The sequence below is a fragment of the Rissa tridactyla genome, chromosome 7, assembly GCF_028500815.1.
Source record: "Rissa tridactyla isolate bRisTri1 chromosome 7, bRisTri1.patW.cur.20221130, whole genome shotgun sequence".
NCBI lineage: Eukaryota > Metazoa > Chordata > Aves > Charadriiformes > Laridae > Rissa > Rissa tridactyla.
In genome coordinates, this window is record NC_071472.1 from 24,202,685 (window position 1) to 24,221,398 (window position 18,714).

Below are 18,714 nucleotides of genomic sequence, written 5' to 3' on the forward strand. Positions count from 1 at the left end.
CATTCCAGAAAAATATATACATACCTTACAGATTGGCTGCCTTCCTTGTTACTTCTGCTGCCTGTTGTCTCACCTTAGTGTATTTACTGTATCTAGCAGTTAAGAATCATCTAAGGTAAAATGAAGATTACCTTTGTTGAAGGAAAACTGTCAGAATAATTTAGCATTGACTGATTCTCAAAACACAGAACTGTTAATGAAAGACACCACCCTTGAAGTGTTTAGAATGGAGATTTAAAGTGATTTTCTGAAAGAGATGATAGATAAAGTTCTGAATGACTGAAGACTATTAGAGAATAGTATAAAGGAACTAAAGGTGTAAGTGGGTCAAGGGTCCATGCCAGGTAAAGAATTTTGCAGCATCAGAGATCACCTCTTACATTTTGAGTGATTGTGCAGGGATATGCTTTACCAATGATAAAAAGAAAGAGAAGGGTGAATTGTCTGTGGATGTCAGATAGACTCCTGAAATATCAGCTACTTTGGCGGGAAACATTCAGAGGGACATGTAATTATAGATTTACAGCATGAATCATTTCCACAGACAACTTTTTGGTGACAGCTCAAAACAAGCTGCAGACCCCCAGTCTTTGTGACCAAGGGTTTAATACATCATACTAAAGACAATATCACACTAATCTTTCTTTAAATATAAGCAACCAAGAATATGCTTTTATATTTTTCCATGATAACACTGTTAAAAAATAATTTCTACTTAAGGGTGAACAAGGCTTGCCAGGAGAGACTGGAGTGCCAGGAGAAAGAGGTATTGGAGAACCTGGTTCTAAGGTACATTGTTAATAGAGGAATTATTTAACTTATTTATTTATTTGGATTTGAAGTTTGTGTTTCTTGAGTATCTTTTCTGTAGACAAAAATAGCTTTAGAAATAAAATTTAGGTTCTTAGTCTTTAAAATTTTTAACACAGACTTTCAACAAATTCTAGAAATGGGAACGTTTTAAATACACCAGTTCTGTACAAAAGTAGGAAGATTTATTGTGACTGAAATTTTCCACATGCCTGCCCCACACTCAAGTCAGTGTTGGCATACAACTCACCTATAGCTCTGTCCAGAAAACCATCCAGAATATTAAACAGTTGCCAGAACTCGCAGTCCCCAGTGTAAGCTGAGCTACCACCAGAACTGGTGAAAAAAAGCACTGAGAAGTGTTTTTTGAGGTGGTCCTTCCCTTTTCACACAAGATAGGACATGAACAGAGCAGCAGCTACATCCTCACACCTTCATATGAAAAACAAGCTGTGCTACTAGACAGAAAGCACACTTGCTTAGAGGAGAGGAAGCTGTAACCAGATTATCTTAGTGCTAAAGTGACTAAGATATTAACCAGTCCCTACGTCATTAACAGCCAGATTAACATCAAATATGGGAATAGATACTTTTGTGATAGTGGAAAGGCACAGGGCTGTCCTGGTTTTGCTCTGGTTTGTTAGGGATTTGAGACAGGGGTTGGAAAAGGCAAGAAACTATTCCACTTCTTTTTTTAATTTCACAAAATATGGTAACGCTGAGTGAACCCATTTGACCTCAAATAATCCCATTTGATCTAAAACCAGGCCAGCCTCTTGAAACTCAGCTGATGACAATTCCACTGCCATTAATAGATTTGTATGGATATTCACCAGCAAGATGTCAATCATCATGTCACAGTCAGCTCTATCTGATACTTACTTCAAATGGTGCCACTTAATGAAATGATGGCATTATTTTTTAAGAATTAGTTGGAGCATTAATAGCTAATAATATTAATTGCATAGATAAAATGCACAGTTCAAATAATCACACGGTAGGATAGTTCCAGATACATGAGGGTTGTCTTTATAAAAAACCTGCAAGATTCGGGTTCATATGCATAAATGTTTGCTCTAAATATATATACAGTTCAGTAAACTTTTTAAAATAGATTTCCTTGATTCAGAGAAAGAATAGTACCAAGCCTGCAATTAATAGAAGGACTTACTTTTTATTGATGTCAGGGTGAGCCAGGCCCTTCAGGACTCGCAGGTCTGCCTGGTCTTCCAGGAGAAGATGGAGCCCCAGGACAAAAGGTTGGTTCATCTCTCTCTTCAATCTACTTGCTTCCCTCCAAGCTTTCCTACTGTTCTACCTTGCTGAAATATAGAAGAGAGAGTGTTCATGGACAAGGAGAAAAATAGCACATTTTTCAGTGAAAAAAATTCTTTTTCAAGCATACTTTTTTGGGGAAAACTTTTCTTTTTCCTTTTTTTTTTTTAGGTAGGAGATTGTCTTATCTTGTTTACAGTTGTTTGCTCTTTTTAATCCACCAAATGCCCTGCAACTCAGAAGGAAAACCAGTAAAATGGCTACAGGCAACCTTTTGTAGCCTCCCGATCATGGTATTTTCCTAGAATCAGAAACCCCATTAATTTAAAAATTATATACTCAGAGTGTTCAGCCATGACTAAGGAAACATGCCACTTCACGCATTCCACCCAAAGTTTTATAATAGTAATTGTAATATGGGAAGAAGATCTTGGACCTGCTGACATCAGTGGGAGTCTTGCCATTGACTCTAAAAGGTCTGTGATATTAATGAGCTTATTCAAGTGCATACAGAGTTGATTTTGCACCATGTTTATGCAGCACTCCGAAATGCTGCTTTGATGTTTCTATTCCAGGGTGAACCAGGGTTACCTGGTCTTAGAGGTCCTGAAGGTGCTCCAGGGATTGGAATACAGGGGGAAAAGGTGAGAATTTCTTACTAAAGGTGACATTCAAAATTGGAATGTTCTAGGAATAGGTTTGTCAAAGCTTTCTCTTTTTTGGTCTACTATAAGTAATGAAAAAATATACCTCAAGGAATAGGTAAATGATTGCTTCTAGAAGTGGTTAACTGCAGAGTTTATTCCAGCCTCAGCCTAAAACAACAACTTTTTAAATAGTGAAGTTAAAAAAAGACCACCCAGAAAATCTTTTCCATAATTTTTTTTTTTTTTAAATGAGAGCACAACAGTTCAGTGGCTCACAATTTCCAGTGCCTGTGGTAGTATCTGGTCCAAGAAGTTCACAAAGAGCTAACTGGGAATCCTACTTCTCTTAGAAATAACTGGGTCGGATCTTTTAGGTTCTGGGTCTTGCACTGGTATTCTATACTGATTCACAGATGGAGAATTACGGTTTCTCGTATCAGCATCTGTATCCTGTGAAATAAAGACACTGGAAATTGCTGGAATAGTTGTCCAAGACATTGGACAAGTCATAGAGAGATTAAATGTCAAAATAGAAGAGAAATAAAGATATTAAGTAAGTGGAGATTAAATGTCAAAATAGAAGAAAAATAAAGATATTAAGTAAGTATCACAATGGCAAGAAGCTGGAAGGGCTAAAAAACAGTGTAGAAAGGAAAATCAAGGCATCCACCTGTTTTCATATTACTTTGGTGGGGAATACATGCAGAGAACATGATGCAGCAATAAAATTAATTACTGTATTGGAACTTTTTCAGAATTATTCTGGACTCATAGCTGTTTCATTTCTTTATAATTATTACAGTCTAATAATATGCTTAAATAGCAGTTATGCCTTTACAAACTTTACACTATCCTTAGCTTTTTCTGTCCAGAAATATATGCTGATCAATCAGAGAGGGCATCATGTCAACTGATTGGCCCTATTTGCTTCGAATAAAAAAAAAATACTTTTGAGCGAATTGTCTTTTCCTGTTTTGATTATCTCTCTTAGTATCTTTTTCACATAATTACTTAACTTGATTTTTCAGCTGCAAGGACGCAGTCTTTAAGATTCCTTTTGGTTCTTACTTTTTTAAAGTATGCGCTCAATTTTCGTAGGGAGATCAAGGTCAGAGAGGAATACGTGGATTAACAGGACCAACAGGAGTGCCTGGACCTGCTGGAGCTAAAGTACGTTTATTACCACATTATGTGTGTAAAATAGCCCCCCAAAGCTGTGCTTTGTTCTAAAGCTCAGAAAAAAATGTCCCAGAATGAACTTGCTTCTTAAAAAATAATTTAAAAAAAAGTTCAGCTAAGGCTTCTCTTAGCAAGACAGACCATGATCCTTATAAACATCTAGAAGCATTTTTTAAAATTGTTTTTATTAAGTTGCATTTATCATATTGCTTCCCTGTCAGTTTGGACTAATATTGGTATTTTTATGCCGAAATACTTGGGAAGATAGTATGGAGTATGGCATATACATGTGTGACAGGACCTTATTTTCCCTTACACTGACTCACGGATTATATTCTTTTATGGATATAGAGTTTCTATTCAAATACTCCGTACTCATTGAAAGTGAGAGAAGGGCGACTCCAGGTATCTCCTCCAGTTTCTTATTAAGTCTTTTGCTATTTATAGACACAAGCGTGTGTATTTACACATAAGAGGAAAACAAAAAGGGGTTAAAAAGTACACTGAAAGAACTATTTAAAAAAAAAATCTACTTACTCTGACAGAGGAAGTGTTTTCAGTATACCTACACTGCTGTGCAGGAAGCCTTGAGTGCTGGATGTGCTGGACCAAGTCTCAAATACACCAAGAAAGGGATTTCTAATAACATATATTTGTTCAGTGACAGACAAGAACCTCATTTCCATCAAGAAATCAGAACTATGCTTGTTATCAGTTCTTCAGATAGATTTCACTCCATATAGAACAGAATATTAGAAATTCTAATAGAATTTCAATGGAATATTATAAATTATTGCATAAATGTTTTCTCTATGAGATGTTCATGCTCACTTTCAGAAAAATCCATCATTTTTGCTCTCCTTCCTTCACTGCAGGGAGAGCCTGGTGTGCCAGGACGTCCTGGAATGCCAGGCCCGCCTGGAAGAGCTGTGCCTGGACCAAAGGTAATATCCACACTCCAGCTCCTAGTGCTTATAAACACAGAGTGAAAACTGTGAAGGCGGCCATGCTATTATTTATGTAAATAACTTCAGCCTTATGAGGTAAACTAAAACTTCTTCTTTCCTATGAACAGAAATATCAATTGTATCCAGTTTAGTTATCATTATGCCCTGGTATTAACTGTATGCCAGCTTGAGGTGTGGCCTACCTATGGTCATTTCTTCGTTTTGGATAACCTTCGATATCAAAATATTTTTCTTTCTTCCACTTTTGGTGTTTAATGATTGCAATAGCAATAAATAAAATTAGCCATTACATTTGATATATATAAATTTCTATAACAGAAATCCAAAACCACAGTCTGTAATTGGTATTTAATAAAATACGTAACTAGAGTATATATTTTCTTCATTGCAGGGTGACATTGGGTTACCTGGTCTTGCTGGACCAATTGGAGAACCAGGTTTTGGGCTTCCTGGGGCAAAGGTAGCTCCCAAATTGGTAAACTAATTTCTGATAGAACTGTAAAATAAGGCAGGATTTCAGTGAAGCAACAGCAAGCCGCCTAGGATTGCCAAGTGTTCCACAGTTCTTAACATGTATGTCGTACCACACTGGCAGAGTATAAGCATTTGCAGAGCCAGAAAACCATGGACGGTCAATCTTCCAGACTCCACGAACCATAAGCTTTCAGGTGGCAGAGAACCAGAAAAATAACTGGGTTTAACTGATGAGGGGTCAATACAGAGAGTGCACCTGATTTATGTGCTTACAGCAGCTTACCTGTCAAGCACAGTTATTTTTTCTCAGCCAGGCTCCTTTGCTTCATTGCTAACATTGACACAGGGTAACCCACAGATTCCAAAAAGATCTCAGGACCAGGGCCAAACTGGCAATGTAAGAAGAGATGCCGTAAGTAGTGGAAGAACATGAACAAGTAGCTAATTTCTAAGGACTCTAATCTAGCACTTCGCTAGTATTGCCTCAGCGTTACCTAGATTCAACTTTCGTAAACTGCTCTTCATTCCAAGAAACTTGGGACATATAAACCTATGTTTCTCAAAATCAACTGGATTTACTTAGTGAATTTGACAGTACTTTTGATGATAGGCCTTATCCCTTGTTCTTTCACTGAACTGAATACAGTTACAGAAGGATGAGAAACATGTAACAATCTCCATCCCTTTTTGATCAGTTGGTGGTTTTCAAGATCCTTGAATTCATTTTCATCAGGAGGAGATGATGATGATGGAATCACGTACTTTTCTGGTACAGTCCAGTTAATTCAGAGAACTGCGGGTTGTCCTATTTCTGGGAATCCAACAGGAATCAACCAACAGGAAGCAGGTCCTTTGCTCACAGTTGCAAGTCTCTCTCCCTCAGCTTTGAGCCCCTGAAGCTCTTTCATTTGGGCGACACTACATGTTTCTGTGACTACGTTCTTCACTTTTTGCTGTCTTTGTCAGTATTAGTAGTTTTGCTGTTGCTTTGCTCTCAGACACACACCTGCACTAAGCTGTGCAGGGTAAAACCTTTTACAGTCTCATTTTTTAAAATTATTTTTGCATGGGCCTTTGCTTGCCACTGTTATGCATGCCCATATTTTGGGTAGCTACAGGGACAAACACAATCTTGATCATCCATCCAGCTGTAACTCTGAGCAACTCAGTGCACCATTCACTATGGCTGGGAGGGTTAAAGTCCTCTTAGTTTCCCTTGTAAATCTGTTCCTGAGATACTCCAGCCACCTGGATACATGAAAGGAGCTTTAATGAGGTTCCACGTCATTATAGGAAAATACAGTTCTGCAACAATAAAACCAGACAGGAACCTTCTGATAGAAAACAACATTTTTAAATTGGCCACACAAACCACTGTTGTCCCCTGCCCTAAATCCTTTGTCTCACCATACAAAGATACAGCATGTGCAGCAGATATAGTTTTCCCAATGCTCTGCAGCAGTTTATCTATCTTCAATTTTAAGAATTACGTAAAGTAGCTACTAAGTAATTCCGTTCCCATGCTACACTTCTGGCTCTCTGTCAGTTTGGGCCCAGTATCCCCAAAGCTGGAATAATAGTAATCATGATAAAAATATGGGGAATGCAACTGAAGTGGTTCCTTCTTATATGTAGACCACAAATGACAACAGACAACTCTTCAAAAGGATTCAGATTAGTCACTTAGAAGTGAAAGGTTCTGTAAATCCTCAGCACTATTAAGTATCCCAGTTTTAGTCCAGGATTAATAACCTACAATAATCATTCACATAGTAAAATACCTTAGCAGATAGACAGACAGACAGATAAAATCAACTTACAGTATATTTGCCAAAGAAGTTTCACTTTCATGGAAAATTTTCTGCTAGCAATTGTATTGGCATTAACCTCAGCTGTTTTTCCTTTCTTCTTCAGGGTGAACGAGGTCTTCCAGGACCCCCTGGGCCCTTTGGGCCAAAAGGAGATGGTTATCCTGGCCCACCTGTAAGTTTATAGACAATATTTTTTTTTTAATGTGAATTGGGAACAAATAAGTACTACATCAAAGTGATTAGCCTGCATGGCTGACATACTAGGAAAGATTTGCTGGTCTAAGAGCCTAAAAAGGCTCCTCAACTGTGGAAATGCATTTCAGCATAGAAGGAAAAAGAAATCTCCCTCTGAAATAGTCCAAGACCTTCCGTCTCCTCCACTCCTCCTGATTACACAATGTAACATATCCCAAGTGGGGCTCTTTCTTTTCTATGGTATCACTGATGTTTCAATCAGTTCCCGCAATATCTTGATGTAGGATACTGTCTTCTGTCCAACCATACAAAATTTATTCCCAAACAAGAGAATACAGCCCAGCTAAGCAGCTGTGTCTACATACACGGGTGAGAACTCAGGGCAACACTATCATCCAGAACCACCTAAAAAGCAACTACTGTCCAAAGAGCCAGAAGATCAAATCATCCTCAGTTTTGTTCATCAGTTTGTTGAAGGTGTGGCAAAGAATTGTTTGATCTACAGTCCTTTACAGACGTCTTTACTGGTAGATATGACCCATCCCTGGAGGTGTTCAAGGCCAGGCTGGGTGGGGCTTTGAACAACCTGGTCTAGTGGGAGATGTCCCTGCCCACGGCAGGAGGTTTGGAACTAGATGATCTTTAAGGTCCCTTCCAACCCAAACCACTCTATGATTCTATGATTCTATGAAACCAAGAGAAAAGGCTCCTTCCTCTCCTTTCCTTGCACCTGTATGCAGCACTGGCCTCACATATCTAGTCTGCTCAACGGTGTGCCCCACCAGCCCTGGCAGTTACATGCTTTTGCACTAAGGAAGTCACAGGAAGATTGCTGGCTAGAGGTAGGGAGTTTGGTGATATACTAGCAGTTATCTGTGCTAAAGAAAACAGTAAAAGTGCATGCAATTGCCACATGGAGGAATAAAAATTAATGAATGTCAAAACGGAAATTGGAATTGAATTTATAATACTTTGATATTTTTGTGCAATCCAATGCAGAATTGCTTCTGTACTTGCCTCTCCAGATCAGACTCCTCTGTCTTCAAACACATGACAGCCTCCTGCATGACGTGCAACATACATGCAAATGCCAGTGGCACCACTTCTGGCTTATCAGAGTAGAATTTAACTAATTGTAGACCACAGTGATCCCACTAAGAGACAATATATTCAAGATACTACCATATTAATGTTAACAAAAGTGTATATTCAATATAGCTGTAAATTAAATTAATATTCTGTCTGTGCATACAATTTCAGGGCTTGCCAGGCCTTCCTGGGATTCCTGGTGAACAAGGCCCAGATGGAGTTGGATTACCAGGACCTAAGGTACAGACCTTAACATCTAGAAAAGCAAATGCGTGTGTGTACTCTTCTTCATGCAGATATAATTCCTACCCATAGGTCACAGTCAAAATACCTTTTAAATCCAGCTTTAACTTACTTGTCAGTATATAAAAGGTAGATCCCATAGAAGATCTTCAAGCTTCACTTCAGAACTCATGCTGATGCTGATTACAGGATTACTGGATCTATACAGGCAATTCAAGGATTGACTACAGCTATTTAAATATGCTTAATCTCTCTTAAAAGGACATACATCTTTTTTCTACTCACCTCAAATGCCTAGCTGTCTGAAGGCACTGATAGGAAAAAGGCTAGAACAGTGCCAATATGAGCACAGAGTCTGATTCAATTGACAGGCAGCAAGCAAAAACTTTTTGTTGTTGCTGTTTTGGGGAACCTGGAGTTCATTTTATGATATGGTAATTGTTATTCCTGTGTGACTATTGCATAATTGACTGTACATGTCTTGACTATGTTTAGACTACTAGTCAGTGTTTACCCCAAATAACATTCTTGGACTGCCTGCAGTAATCATGGGTTAGCATTGTTTAGGCTTGTACTATGCTGTTCAATAATTCTCCTCTCTTTGTCCCATTTGAGTACAACAGATGCGGGAATTCTAAAGATAAATTAAACTTTGGTATTCACTACTTATTTTTTAAAGTATCGACTTTCAGGGTGATCCAGGTAGTCGAGGACCAATTGGTCTCCCAGGTCCCCCAGGAGAAGGCCTGCCAGGACCAAAAGTAAGCCATTTAAACAATCATGTCTCCCATTGTCTATTTTCCAATCCATCCTTCAATGCAGTGTATATCTATCAGCAAGGTGATTCATGTTCAATGCTTCAATGAGCATTACCCCCTGAGTGACTCCTTTGAAGTATAAACTTGATTTTAATAACCCAGTAAAGGATAAAAAGAGTGTTTGTCAGCTACAGCAATCTTATTCTCACTATTTATAAAAAGACATTGATTTGGTAGAGGATGGTCAAGAAATCAGATGGTGGTATAACAATTTATTGTGTATTTTTATTATGAATCTTGTATTTAACTTATGCAGGGTTTCTCTCTAGGGAACCATAGGACGCCCAGGGCCACCTGGCTCTCTGGGACCTCCTGGTGAAGGTATTCAAGGAATTAAGGTAAAAAGACTCAGTGTCTTTAATATTTAAGCTGTGTTGAGTGGTCAATCTGATCGCCACAGTGTTAAGGAGATTTCACATTGTTCCCTATATGAGGAGAGCCTCAGGCTAGAAAATAAGAAGGATAACATGAGCCCCGACAAAGTATGTTCTGACTCTACTGCTGTAAACAACAAGCCCAAGGGGGTGTGTATTGAGGGAGAGGGAAGCAGGGGCATCTTTTATCAGTGAAAGATAGCCGTACAAAATTAAAAACTTTCCCTCTTCCACAACTCTTATGCCTGCAGAGACAGTCTGAAGTAGTTACATGAACTACCACCTATGGGAAAGAAACAGTCTCCATCCTGAATCTATGTGTAATATTATTTTTTCTCTGTAATATGCACTTTTACCCAAAGCATAGATCAGATGAGAGAGACTCCAAAGACAGAAATAAGAAAGGGAGAATGAGAAGGAATAAAATGGGATGGAAAGAGGGAACAGTAGAATTAGAACCAATAATGATCATGCAGGTTTTCAACATTACATAACTTTAGAGTAGACATATTGGTGAAATATTTGGGAAACACAAGCTAGCTACTACATTGTCTCAGGTGCCTCAAGACACTTGTTAAAATACAGTTTGAAACACTTTCTCTTTGAACATTTAAAATGAATGCATGATCAATGATTACAAAGGGTTAATATCACTACCTGGATTATTATTAGGGGGAACAAGGAATTCAAGGAATGCCAGGACCACGAGGTCCCCCTGGAGAAGGGCTTTTGGGACAGAAGGTATGGTATCTAAATCAGAGATAATTTCCTAGACCAAAGCCAACATACTGGAAATGCTCATTACAGTCAGCTCTCATTGAAGCCATGTGAATTCTGTGAAAAGGGAATGGGGATTTGGGAAAACCCCAGTCACTCATGTCATTGTTTAAATATTTTATAGCAGCATCTCTTTCAGTGTTGCTTATTTTAATATCATATGAGGCTTATCTTCTACTGCAATTAGAAGAAATACAGATATTACATTTAATATCAGTGCCTTTCATTTACCCACCCGCTATGCAAAATTCGGGGACTACATCAAATGTTAAGAAAAAGAGAAATGTGGGTTCGAAACAGTTTTTGGATGTGATCACATTGGCTCGGAAAGGCTGTACAAAGCCCCATAGCCTACTAAAAATCAAACCAGGAGGCACTAGTCCTCTGATTGCTATTCCAAACAACTTTTCTGGGCCAAAAGATCTCTGAGAGTGATATTCCCATTATTCATTACAACTATATCCTTGCCTTTCTTCTCAATTTCCCTACTGTTACCTTATTTTTCTCAGACACAGATAATAATTTCCATCATGCAATATCCCGTGCAACCACTCTGTCGGTGTGTACTTGTTTGAGATGGTTCATTGTTCAAACTGCTTCAGCTATTTTTTCCCATAAAAACGCTTAGCCAATACTACAAGTTATTCGAAAAATTCGCAAATACCAATTGATGTAAATGATCTCTAACAAAGATTTCTAACTCATGTCAGAAGCTGAAGGTAAACTCAACAAAGGTAGCTAGAGAGAAATGTGAAAAGTGTAATAAAAACTGACTTATACTTTCTATCTGCTCACCAACATGGTTTTAAAGGGAGATCGAGGAGCTACAGGTGAAAAGGGGAAAAAAGGAGAAAAAGGTGATGTGGGTGACCCTGGTTTATCTGGAGAACCTGTGAGTAACTCTGTTTCTTATCATCTGTTTTCTTAAACTGCTTAAAAATAAAGCTGGATCGTGTGTTCTTCTTCCTGTTTAACTGCATATAATCTGAAATACTTAAGAAACAAACTGTGAAAACCTTTAAAAGCATAAAGAAGACATTTCCATGCTCAATATGCCACTTGCCACAGAAGTGGTTTCTTTCTTAAGGCAGTGAAAGACAATTGCGATGTTTTAAGACAAAAGAATGCAATTCTATTCTATGGCTACCAAGTAACTGTAGCTCAGACTTTCCCTCAAAGCTGATGAACTGATGAAGGGAGGCAAGATGGTAACTTCTGCTGATGGGCAGGTCCCCAAAAGCTGGAAAGCAAAATGTGGTGCCCTTCTATTCTGACATTTGCATACTATTAAGTAGGGATACATGAACACCATCGCCGTTCTTGCCCTAACGCTGGCCCTATTAGACTCACATATGATGAAGCAGAATTCTGATCATCCCAGGATGTCAGGCAGGTATACAGTCTCATGAGAAAGGAACCAGACACAACATGGTAGACAGGAAAGCTCTGCACAGGTTCTCCCTTTCTAATCAGTGATTCAGTGGGAGACTTGAGGTCATCCAATTCCCACAAAAGCCTCACCACCTTAGGAGACCGTAGATACTGCCTGCACAAGGTAATATCACAAGAACACTACTTTTTCTAGCCAAAGTTCTTGTTGGCCACATATTATTCTAATAATGGTATTGATGAAGTCATATTCTGAATTACAATGTTACTAACTAATTGCAGTAGCTTAATTAACAATTGCTGTTACAGGGCAAAACTGGACCAAAGGGAGAGCAAGGCCTAACAGTAAGCAAACTCCATTATTTAAATCCCATTACAGCAGGATACAAACAAAGATACTATCAGATGAAATGTATCCTGTGGTAATTATTTTGGAAAAAGCTTTTTGACTAGAAGTTATCTCAGCAATAATATAGAAAGAAACCACACAAAGGTTTCTGACTTTTTCTCATCTACTTTATGCTGATATGGAATTTAAAGATCCTGGTGATTTTAGGTATTTTTCTCCTGCGTGTTCTTTTACAGTCAGCGTTAGATGACACAGGTGTGTACCTGCTGCAGGAAATTTTTTTAAGAGTATTTAAGAGTCTAAAGACCAAAACTTGTCATGGCCTATCATGCTATAAATTTAATTTTATTTCTGCTAAGCCTGAACTGCGCTAGACCCAACTTCAGTAAAGCATGTTAGTGAGTATATAAATACTACTGAGGTTTATGGTGGAAGCTGAGCAGCAGTAGCAAAAGGTCGTGTTTGAAAGACTGACTTAATGCCAAATGAGTCCTGTCATGCACTTCAAAAAATACAACAAATGATTGCTGTAGTAATGAGAAACACTCTGTTTGCATGTCACAGAAGCGATCACTTCTCTGAACAGACACCTCTGAAGGCAGCAGCATTTATTTTTTTTGCTGCTGAAAGCTGGGTAATACAGTGGGCCAGGTACACAAGGGTTCACAAATCCCAATTCCATTCTGCATTGGCGCTCTCTGTCATAGGCCAGCTCGCTACAAGCAATACGCTTCCTGAGGCTGGGTCTATTTCTCCGCTCCCAATACATTTAAAATGGATATCCGTATTATTGAAATGCTAAAATATGAATGGGTTCTGACTTTAAATTTTAATGAGAACCAAATCATCACAAAACATTCTTTACAATAACAGTAGTTAATTGTTTTAGATAGAAGTGTTACTTTGTTGTCAAGTTAATTATATGTCTCATAAAATAGTTCATTGTAAAATGTGGAACTCATTCCAAGCTTGGCAGGTCAGGTTTGAAAGTTAAACACTAAGATTTTTTCATTAAGTCCCTGTAGGACACAGATAGTCATTATAAACAAGATCTTTGGTAGTGTCAATATTGTACCTCATTTGAAAGAGGCAAATTGTAAAACATTTTTATATTTAACTTTTTCACATCCAGAGAGAAGATATAATTAAATTAATTAAAGAGATATGTGGTAAGTACTCAGGAAAACTTTCATTTCAAATTCTATTTTTTCTTCATTACATTTACATTCTTCTCTTTTCCACAAGGATACCAAATCAAGTCATCATGACCTATTCTTTTATTTTTCCTTTGCAGGTTGCGGTGTTAAATGTAAGGAAATTCCTATGGAGCTTGTATTTGTGATCGACAGCTCTGAGAGTGTGGGACCAGAAAATTTTGAGATTATCAAAGACTTCGTAACTGCTTTAGTAGACAGAGTAACCGTAGGCAGAAATGCTACCAGAATTGGCCTTGTATTATACAGTTTAGAAGTTCGGCTAGAATTTGGTCTCAACAAGTATACCACTCAACAGGATGTTAAGCAAGCAATTAGAAAAATGCAATACATGGGAGAAGGCACTTACACGGGAACTGCCATCCGTAAAGCAACCCAGGAAGGATTTTTTGGTGCTCGAACAGGAGTGCGAAAAGTAGCTATTGTGCTAACAGATGGCCAAACAGACAAGAGAGAAGCTGTAAAACTAGATATTGTCGTTCGAGAGGCTCATGCTGCAAACATCGAAATGTATGCAATAGGAATTGTAAATACTTCAGATCCAACACAAGTCGAGTTTGTGCGTGAACTAAATCTGATTGCTTCAGATCCAGACAGAGAACACATGTATCTTATTGATGACTTTAATACCCTTCCAGGTGCGTTCATTGCAGTTTTATTCTGCGTTATATCTGATGCTTCTCAGAACGGGGCCGGGTAGGGGGGAAAGCTTTGTGTGTAACATATCTTTGGGGATATGTTGTGTTTTGATGCTGATCAGGATTAGTTACAAGGTGCAAAGTAACAGGAACCTAGAGATAACAGATTCCCTTCTTTTAAGGAGTAACGTTATAGGGCAATAATTCATCACCCATCATCAAGGGGAATGCCACCTACAGTGCAGGAAAACAGCTGCTTAAACTAGCTTTCTAAGCTGACTAAGTGCTCACGCACTGTAAATCTGCTGGACTGGAAACCAGAATCAAACCCGCTGGGGTAAATTCTACTTCCATTGGGAAATAACGCATTTTCCTTGGGTTATTCACATAAGCAATGTAAGCAGTTATTTTCCCACTACCAACTAGTAATTGTTGCTAAGATAGATGAACACCTTTAGGCAAGTTCTTTGTATTTTGTACCATGTAGAGGACTTAAAGGCTGGCAAATTTGTGACAAATAAAAGCCATAGTCCAGAGAGCCTGGAATAATCTTCTTAGACGCATATAAATAATCCAAAGGAGTACTGGATTACATGTGTATTATTTATGTATCTAATGCATTGAATTTCTCAGTATGATGAGTTTTTTACTTTTCTTTAAACAGCTCTGGAGTCCAAATTAGTCAACCAATTTTGTGAAGATGAACATGGTACCTTAATATATAACCATAATGGAAATGGTGCAAGCATAAGTGGACTGTCTTTCCATTCAGGATCTTCAAGTTCTTTACATTACATACTTCAGAACAACAATGTTAATAGACAATCACTTTCAGCACAGACACCTGGAGTATCTACAGCAGAAAGTCCTCTGAGTCTAGGCGATCTTCTCCAGCCATTAACTCCGGTATGAAAATTCAGCAGGCTTTAATGAGCAGAAGTTTTATATATATATATATATCTATATATCTATATAGATATATATCCTTCTCTATTGCCTGATGTAATATGTAACTTTCCCCACACTTTTCTACAGAACAGGTATTCTAATAGCTCTTTAACTTGGTATGCTCAGAGATGGTTGTTCCGAGTAGGAGTTCTGAATTTGCATGCAGGCAGTTATCTAATGGCACGCAGGCAGTTATCTAATTTATTCCTGAACTGTTACAAAGATTATTAGTCCTGTGTTTAATACACTAATATTTGCGCAAGTGTGAAACATAACATTATTAAAATGCAACTACATTGTAATAATTAGGTCTAAGAATAGTAACTAAACTCAATTGTAGTCTGTCTTTTAAAATTTATAAATAAAATTTTCTAAAGGTCAATTAAAAAAAAACCAACACAGGTTTATAATTGACAACCTTCCTGGTAAACCAACCAAGTGAGGTTAAAATCCTCATTCTTAATGCTGAAGTCAGGGTAAATGGTAAGGAAAAACATTAGAAAACCTCTAAGTGATGAAGGGCTTGTTCATTTTGAGACACTTCACAATATCTGAAAAGCAAAGAAAATCAAATGCTTATTTCAGACCAAAGTACCTCCTGTGGTAGTATATGAAGCCTATGAAGAGGAACAAGAAGAGGAAGAACAGTCATCCTTGCTAACAGTACACACGAGAGGTATTTTTATCATCATTCATTTCTCCATCTTCATTTTTGGCTGATCAAAAATCAATGTCTCATTCTGTTTCTTTTCACCTGCAGCTGTGGTACCATTATTGCCATCTAAACCATCATCCTCGGATAAAATGAAGACATCATCTCTTTCAACTGCAAGGCTCACACCAAGACCAGGTTATAGACCATAACTAGTTTTCCACTTTGTTCCCTCTTATCCTGATACTAACTTAGAATCATAGAATTGCCTAGGTTGGAAGGGACCTTTCAGATCATCGAGTCCAACCATCAACCTAACTCTGACAAAAACCATCACTAAACCATATCTCTAAGCACTGTGTCTACCCGTCTTTTAAATACCTCCAGGGATAGTGCCTCAACCACTTCCCTGGGCAGCCTGTTCCAATGCTTAATAACCCTTTCAGTGTCAAAATTTTTCCTAATATCCAGTCTAAACCTCCCCTGTCGCAATTTTGTTCCACTCTGAAGATTTCATGAGCCCGTGCTGTGGAAAAGAATCCATTTCAGGATTTTGTAACAGATCTAGTTGCAGTTCTTGTCCAGCCTGTTCATCAGTTCTTGTCTTCCCAAATTCCAAATCCCACTGCTCCACTTACAGCAGAGGCAAGATCAGCTATAACCTGAGACAGAGCTCATGATGGCATCAAAAAGAGAACATAGTCCTAGTTGACAGTGGGCCAGTGAGCAGGTAATTTGTCAACCTAGAAGGGGCAGTCATACATAATTACTACCATTGTATTAGACAAGTAGCAAAAGCATCTTACAAAAGAAAGACTAAAGATTCCTATTCTTCTCACTATTCCAATGCCCCTTCCCCCACACCACAAAGAGAACAAATGTACTGAAGCAAGGTACTGCACAAGGATGATGGTCGTACTTGTGGTTCAAAAATAGCAGATGCAACTAGCTTACAGCTCTTTGGCTTACAATTCTGGATTGCTCACAAGACTGGCTGCTGATAATTCATATTGTTTGTGGAGCCATAATACTATTATTTCTGGAGTTACTAGAACCATGCCAGTAAAGGAACAGTTTATTTGACCTACAGAGATGCATTTTTAACTTGCCTTCAATGCTAACATCTTCAGAAGTAAAAGTGAATCTTAAGGTGCTGTATAATGTTCCCAAAGGAAAAACAATAAAATAAATCAGAGTTTAAAAGTTAAAATCTATGCAGTGCAATTGACTTTTACAAACTGAATTGTTTCTACTCCTTTGTTTCTTTATTTTAGAAAGTATCCTGGACCTCCGGTGCAAGTTAAGGCTGGATCAAGGGCCATGCCGTGTTTATATCATAAAATGGTATTATGATAAACAAGCCAATGCTTGTGCTCAGTTTTGGTATGGTGGCTGCGATGGAAATGCAAACCGCTTTGAGAGTGAAGAGGAATGTAGAGAGGCTTGTGTATTTTTTTCTGGAGGTAAGAATATATCCCTACGTTAATAACAAGCAAGTTGAAGCTATTGATTGTTTGGGTTTGTTATCAAGTATCCAGCATGGGATGTAAAACCAAACTAACTAATTTAAAGAATGTTAACATTATGAAGTCATATGGTCACTAATTCAAAAAATGTCTACTTATGCAAGCTCACTTTAATTCTTTTTGCATATATTGTATAATGTTTCTTATGTAACAAAATAGGAATTTTTCAGCAGTATCAAGAGTATAAAATTTCCTTTTTACTAAGGTATAGTAAGACCAGTATAGCATTTGCCACAATAATTGCCCTTCCTTTGCCTAGATCTTTAAATACTACCATTGTACAACCACTAACTATACCTCATTTTAAATTACATATATGGCCTTGGAAAACAATCTTTGTTCATTAAAATGATGTAATTTCTTTTCTCTCTGTTACAGAAATCTGATATTTGCCATGGATTTTGCAATGAAGACCTCCCTTTTTTTAAGCGAAAGTGTTCCCACAAATCCTATTTTAATATTTCAAGCATAAAATATAAATTTCCAAATTACATGCGGCGTACTTATTCAGTACAGATAAACACAGCAAATGCATCAACCTGTGGCCTCCGTGCCCTCTGGGTCACAAGACAGGGAGGTGGCTCAGCTGCTCACCTTTCCCAATGACAGTTACATTTAGTCCATTGTCTGTAAACTTTCCTCAGTTTCCATTAGATGGCAAAATACATGACAAATGCAGTTAAAACATATCCACAGATTTGTATGAGTAACTATACCAATAGCTGGCATCAGTAAATTAGGTTAGTTCATGTCCAAAGTGGTCCTTGACATGCGTTTATCTCCTGAAAGCCAAGTCTAATTTTTAAATGCATTTTAGTATTTTCTTCTTCCTTAAAAATCTTTTTAAACTTTTGTTGAAAACATCAAAAGCATAGAGTTTATTGCCCATCACTGCCATACTGTTTTTTACATTTATATCTGCCTGTATATGATGTATTTCCTATTACTTATATACTTAAAAGCTTTTTTCTAATAAAACATTTATGGTTTTACTGACAGGACAGAGAATGGATAATGGTACCTTTATAGGACTAAAAACTTACCTCACAGCTAAATTACAATTACTGTGTAATGTGCTCCTGATGGCGTAACTGGATTTCTGGCACAGCCCTTAAACAAAACCGAACATCTCAGATCAGGCACTCCTGCATTATGAAACCCGATGATCATTTTTGGTTGGGTTTGTGGGTTTGGTGGGTGGGTTGGTTGTTTTTTTTTTTCCTGAACAAATGGTAAGTTCAGCATAACAACAAAAAAAATATTTAATTTAGCCTCAAGCCAAACACCTGCTGCCCTTCCTACCCAAAGGGCCCCCACCCCGGTAGCAGCCAGGGCAGG

The 18,714-nt window shown here is 37.9% G+C and overlaps 1 protein-coding gene across 1 annotated transcript in view; it reads left to right on the plus strand.

The window, feature by feature from the left end:
- LOC128912368 (collagen alpha-1(XXVIII) chain-like) overlaps positions 1 to 17,762 on the plus strand; it is a 34,100-nt gene extending 16,338 nt beyond the window's left edge. Inside the window, exons 17-36 of the mRNA XM_054208140.1 lie at positions 721 to 789; positions 1,998 to 2,069; positions 2,661 to 2,729; positions 3,831 to 3,902; positions 4,787 to 4,855; positions 5,271 to 5,339; positions 7,268 to 7,336; positions 8,620 to 8,688; positions 9,384 to 9,452; positions 9,779 to 9,847; positions 10,556 to 10,624; positions 11,472 to 11,552; positions 12,359 to 12,394; positions 13,531 to 13,567; positions 13,693 to 14,250; positions 14,915 to 15,124; positions 15,791 to 15,874; positions 15,959 to 16,048; positions 17,125 to 17,313; positions 17,755 to 17,762. Of these exons, the coding sequence (XP_054064115.1) occupies positions 721 to 789; positions 1,998 to 2,069; positions 2,661 to 2,729; positions 3,831 to 3,902; positions 4,787 to 4,855; positions 5,271 to 5,339; positions 7,268 to 7,336; positions 8,620 to 8,688; positions 9,384 to 9,452; positions 9,779 to 9,847; positions 10,556 to 10,624; positions 11,472 to 11,552; positions 12,359 to 12,394; positions 13,531 to 13,567; positions 13,693 to 14,250; positions 14,915 to 15,124; positions 15,791 to 15,874; positions 15,959 to 16,048; positions 17,125 to 17,313; positions 17,755 to 17,762 (2,058 nt within the window). The remainder of the gene's footprint in view (positions 1 to 720; positions 790 to 1,997; positions 2,070 to 2,660; positions 2,730 to 3,830; positions 3,903 to 4,786; positions 4,856 to 5,270; positions 5,340 to 7,267; positions 7,337 to 8,619; positions 8,689 to 9,383; positions 9,453 to 9,778; positions 9,848 to 10,555; positions 10,625 to 11,471; positions 11,553 to 12,358; positions 12,395 to 13,530; positions 13,568 to 13,692; positions 14,251 to 14,914; positions 15,125 to 15,790; positions 15,875 to 15,958; positions 16,049 to 17,124; positions 17,314 to 17,754) is intronic.
- Positions 17,763 to 18,714: the final 952 nt, after the last annotated feature.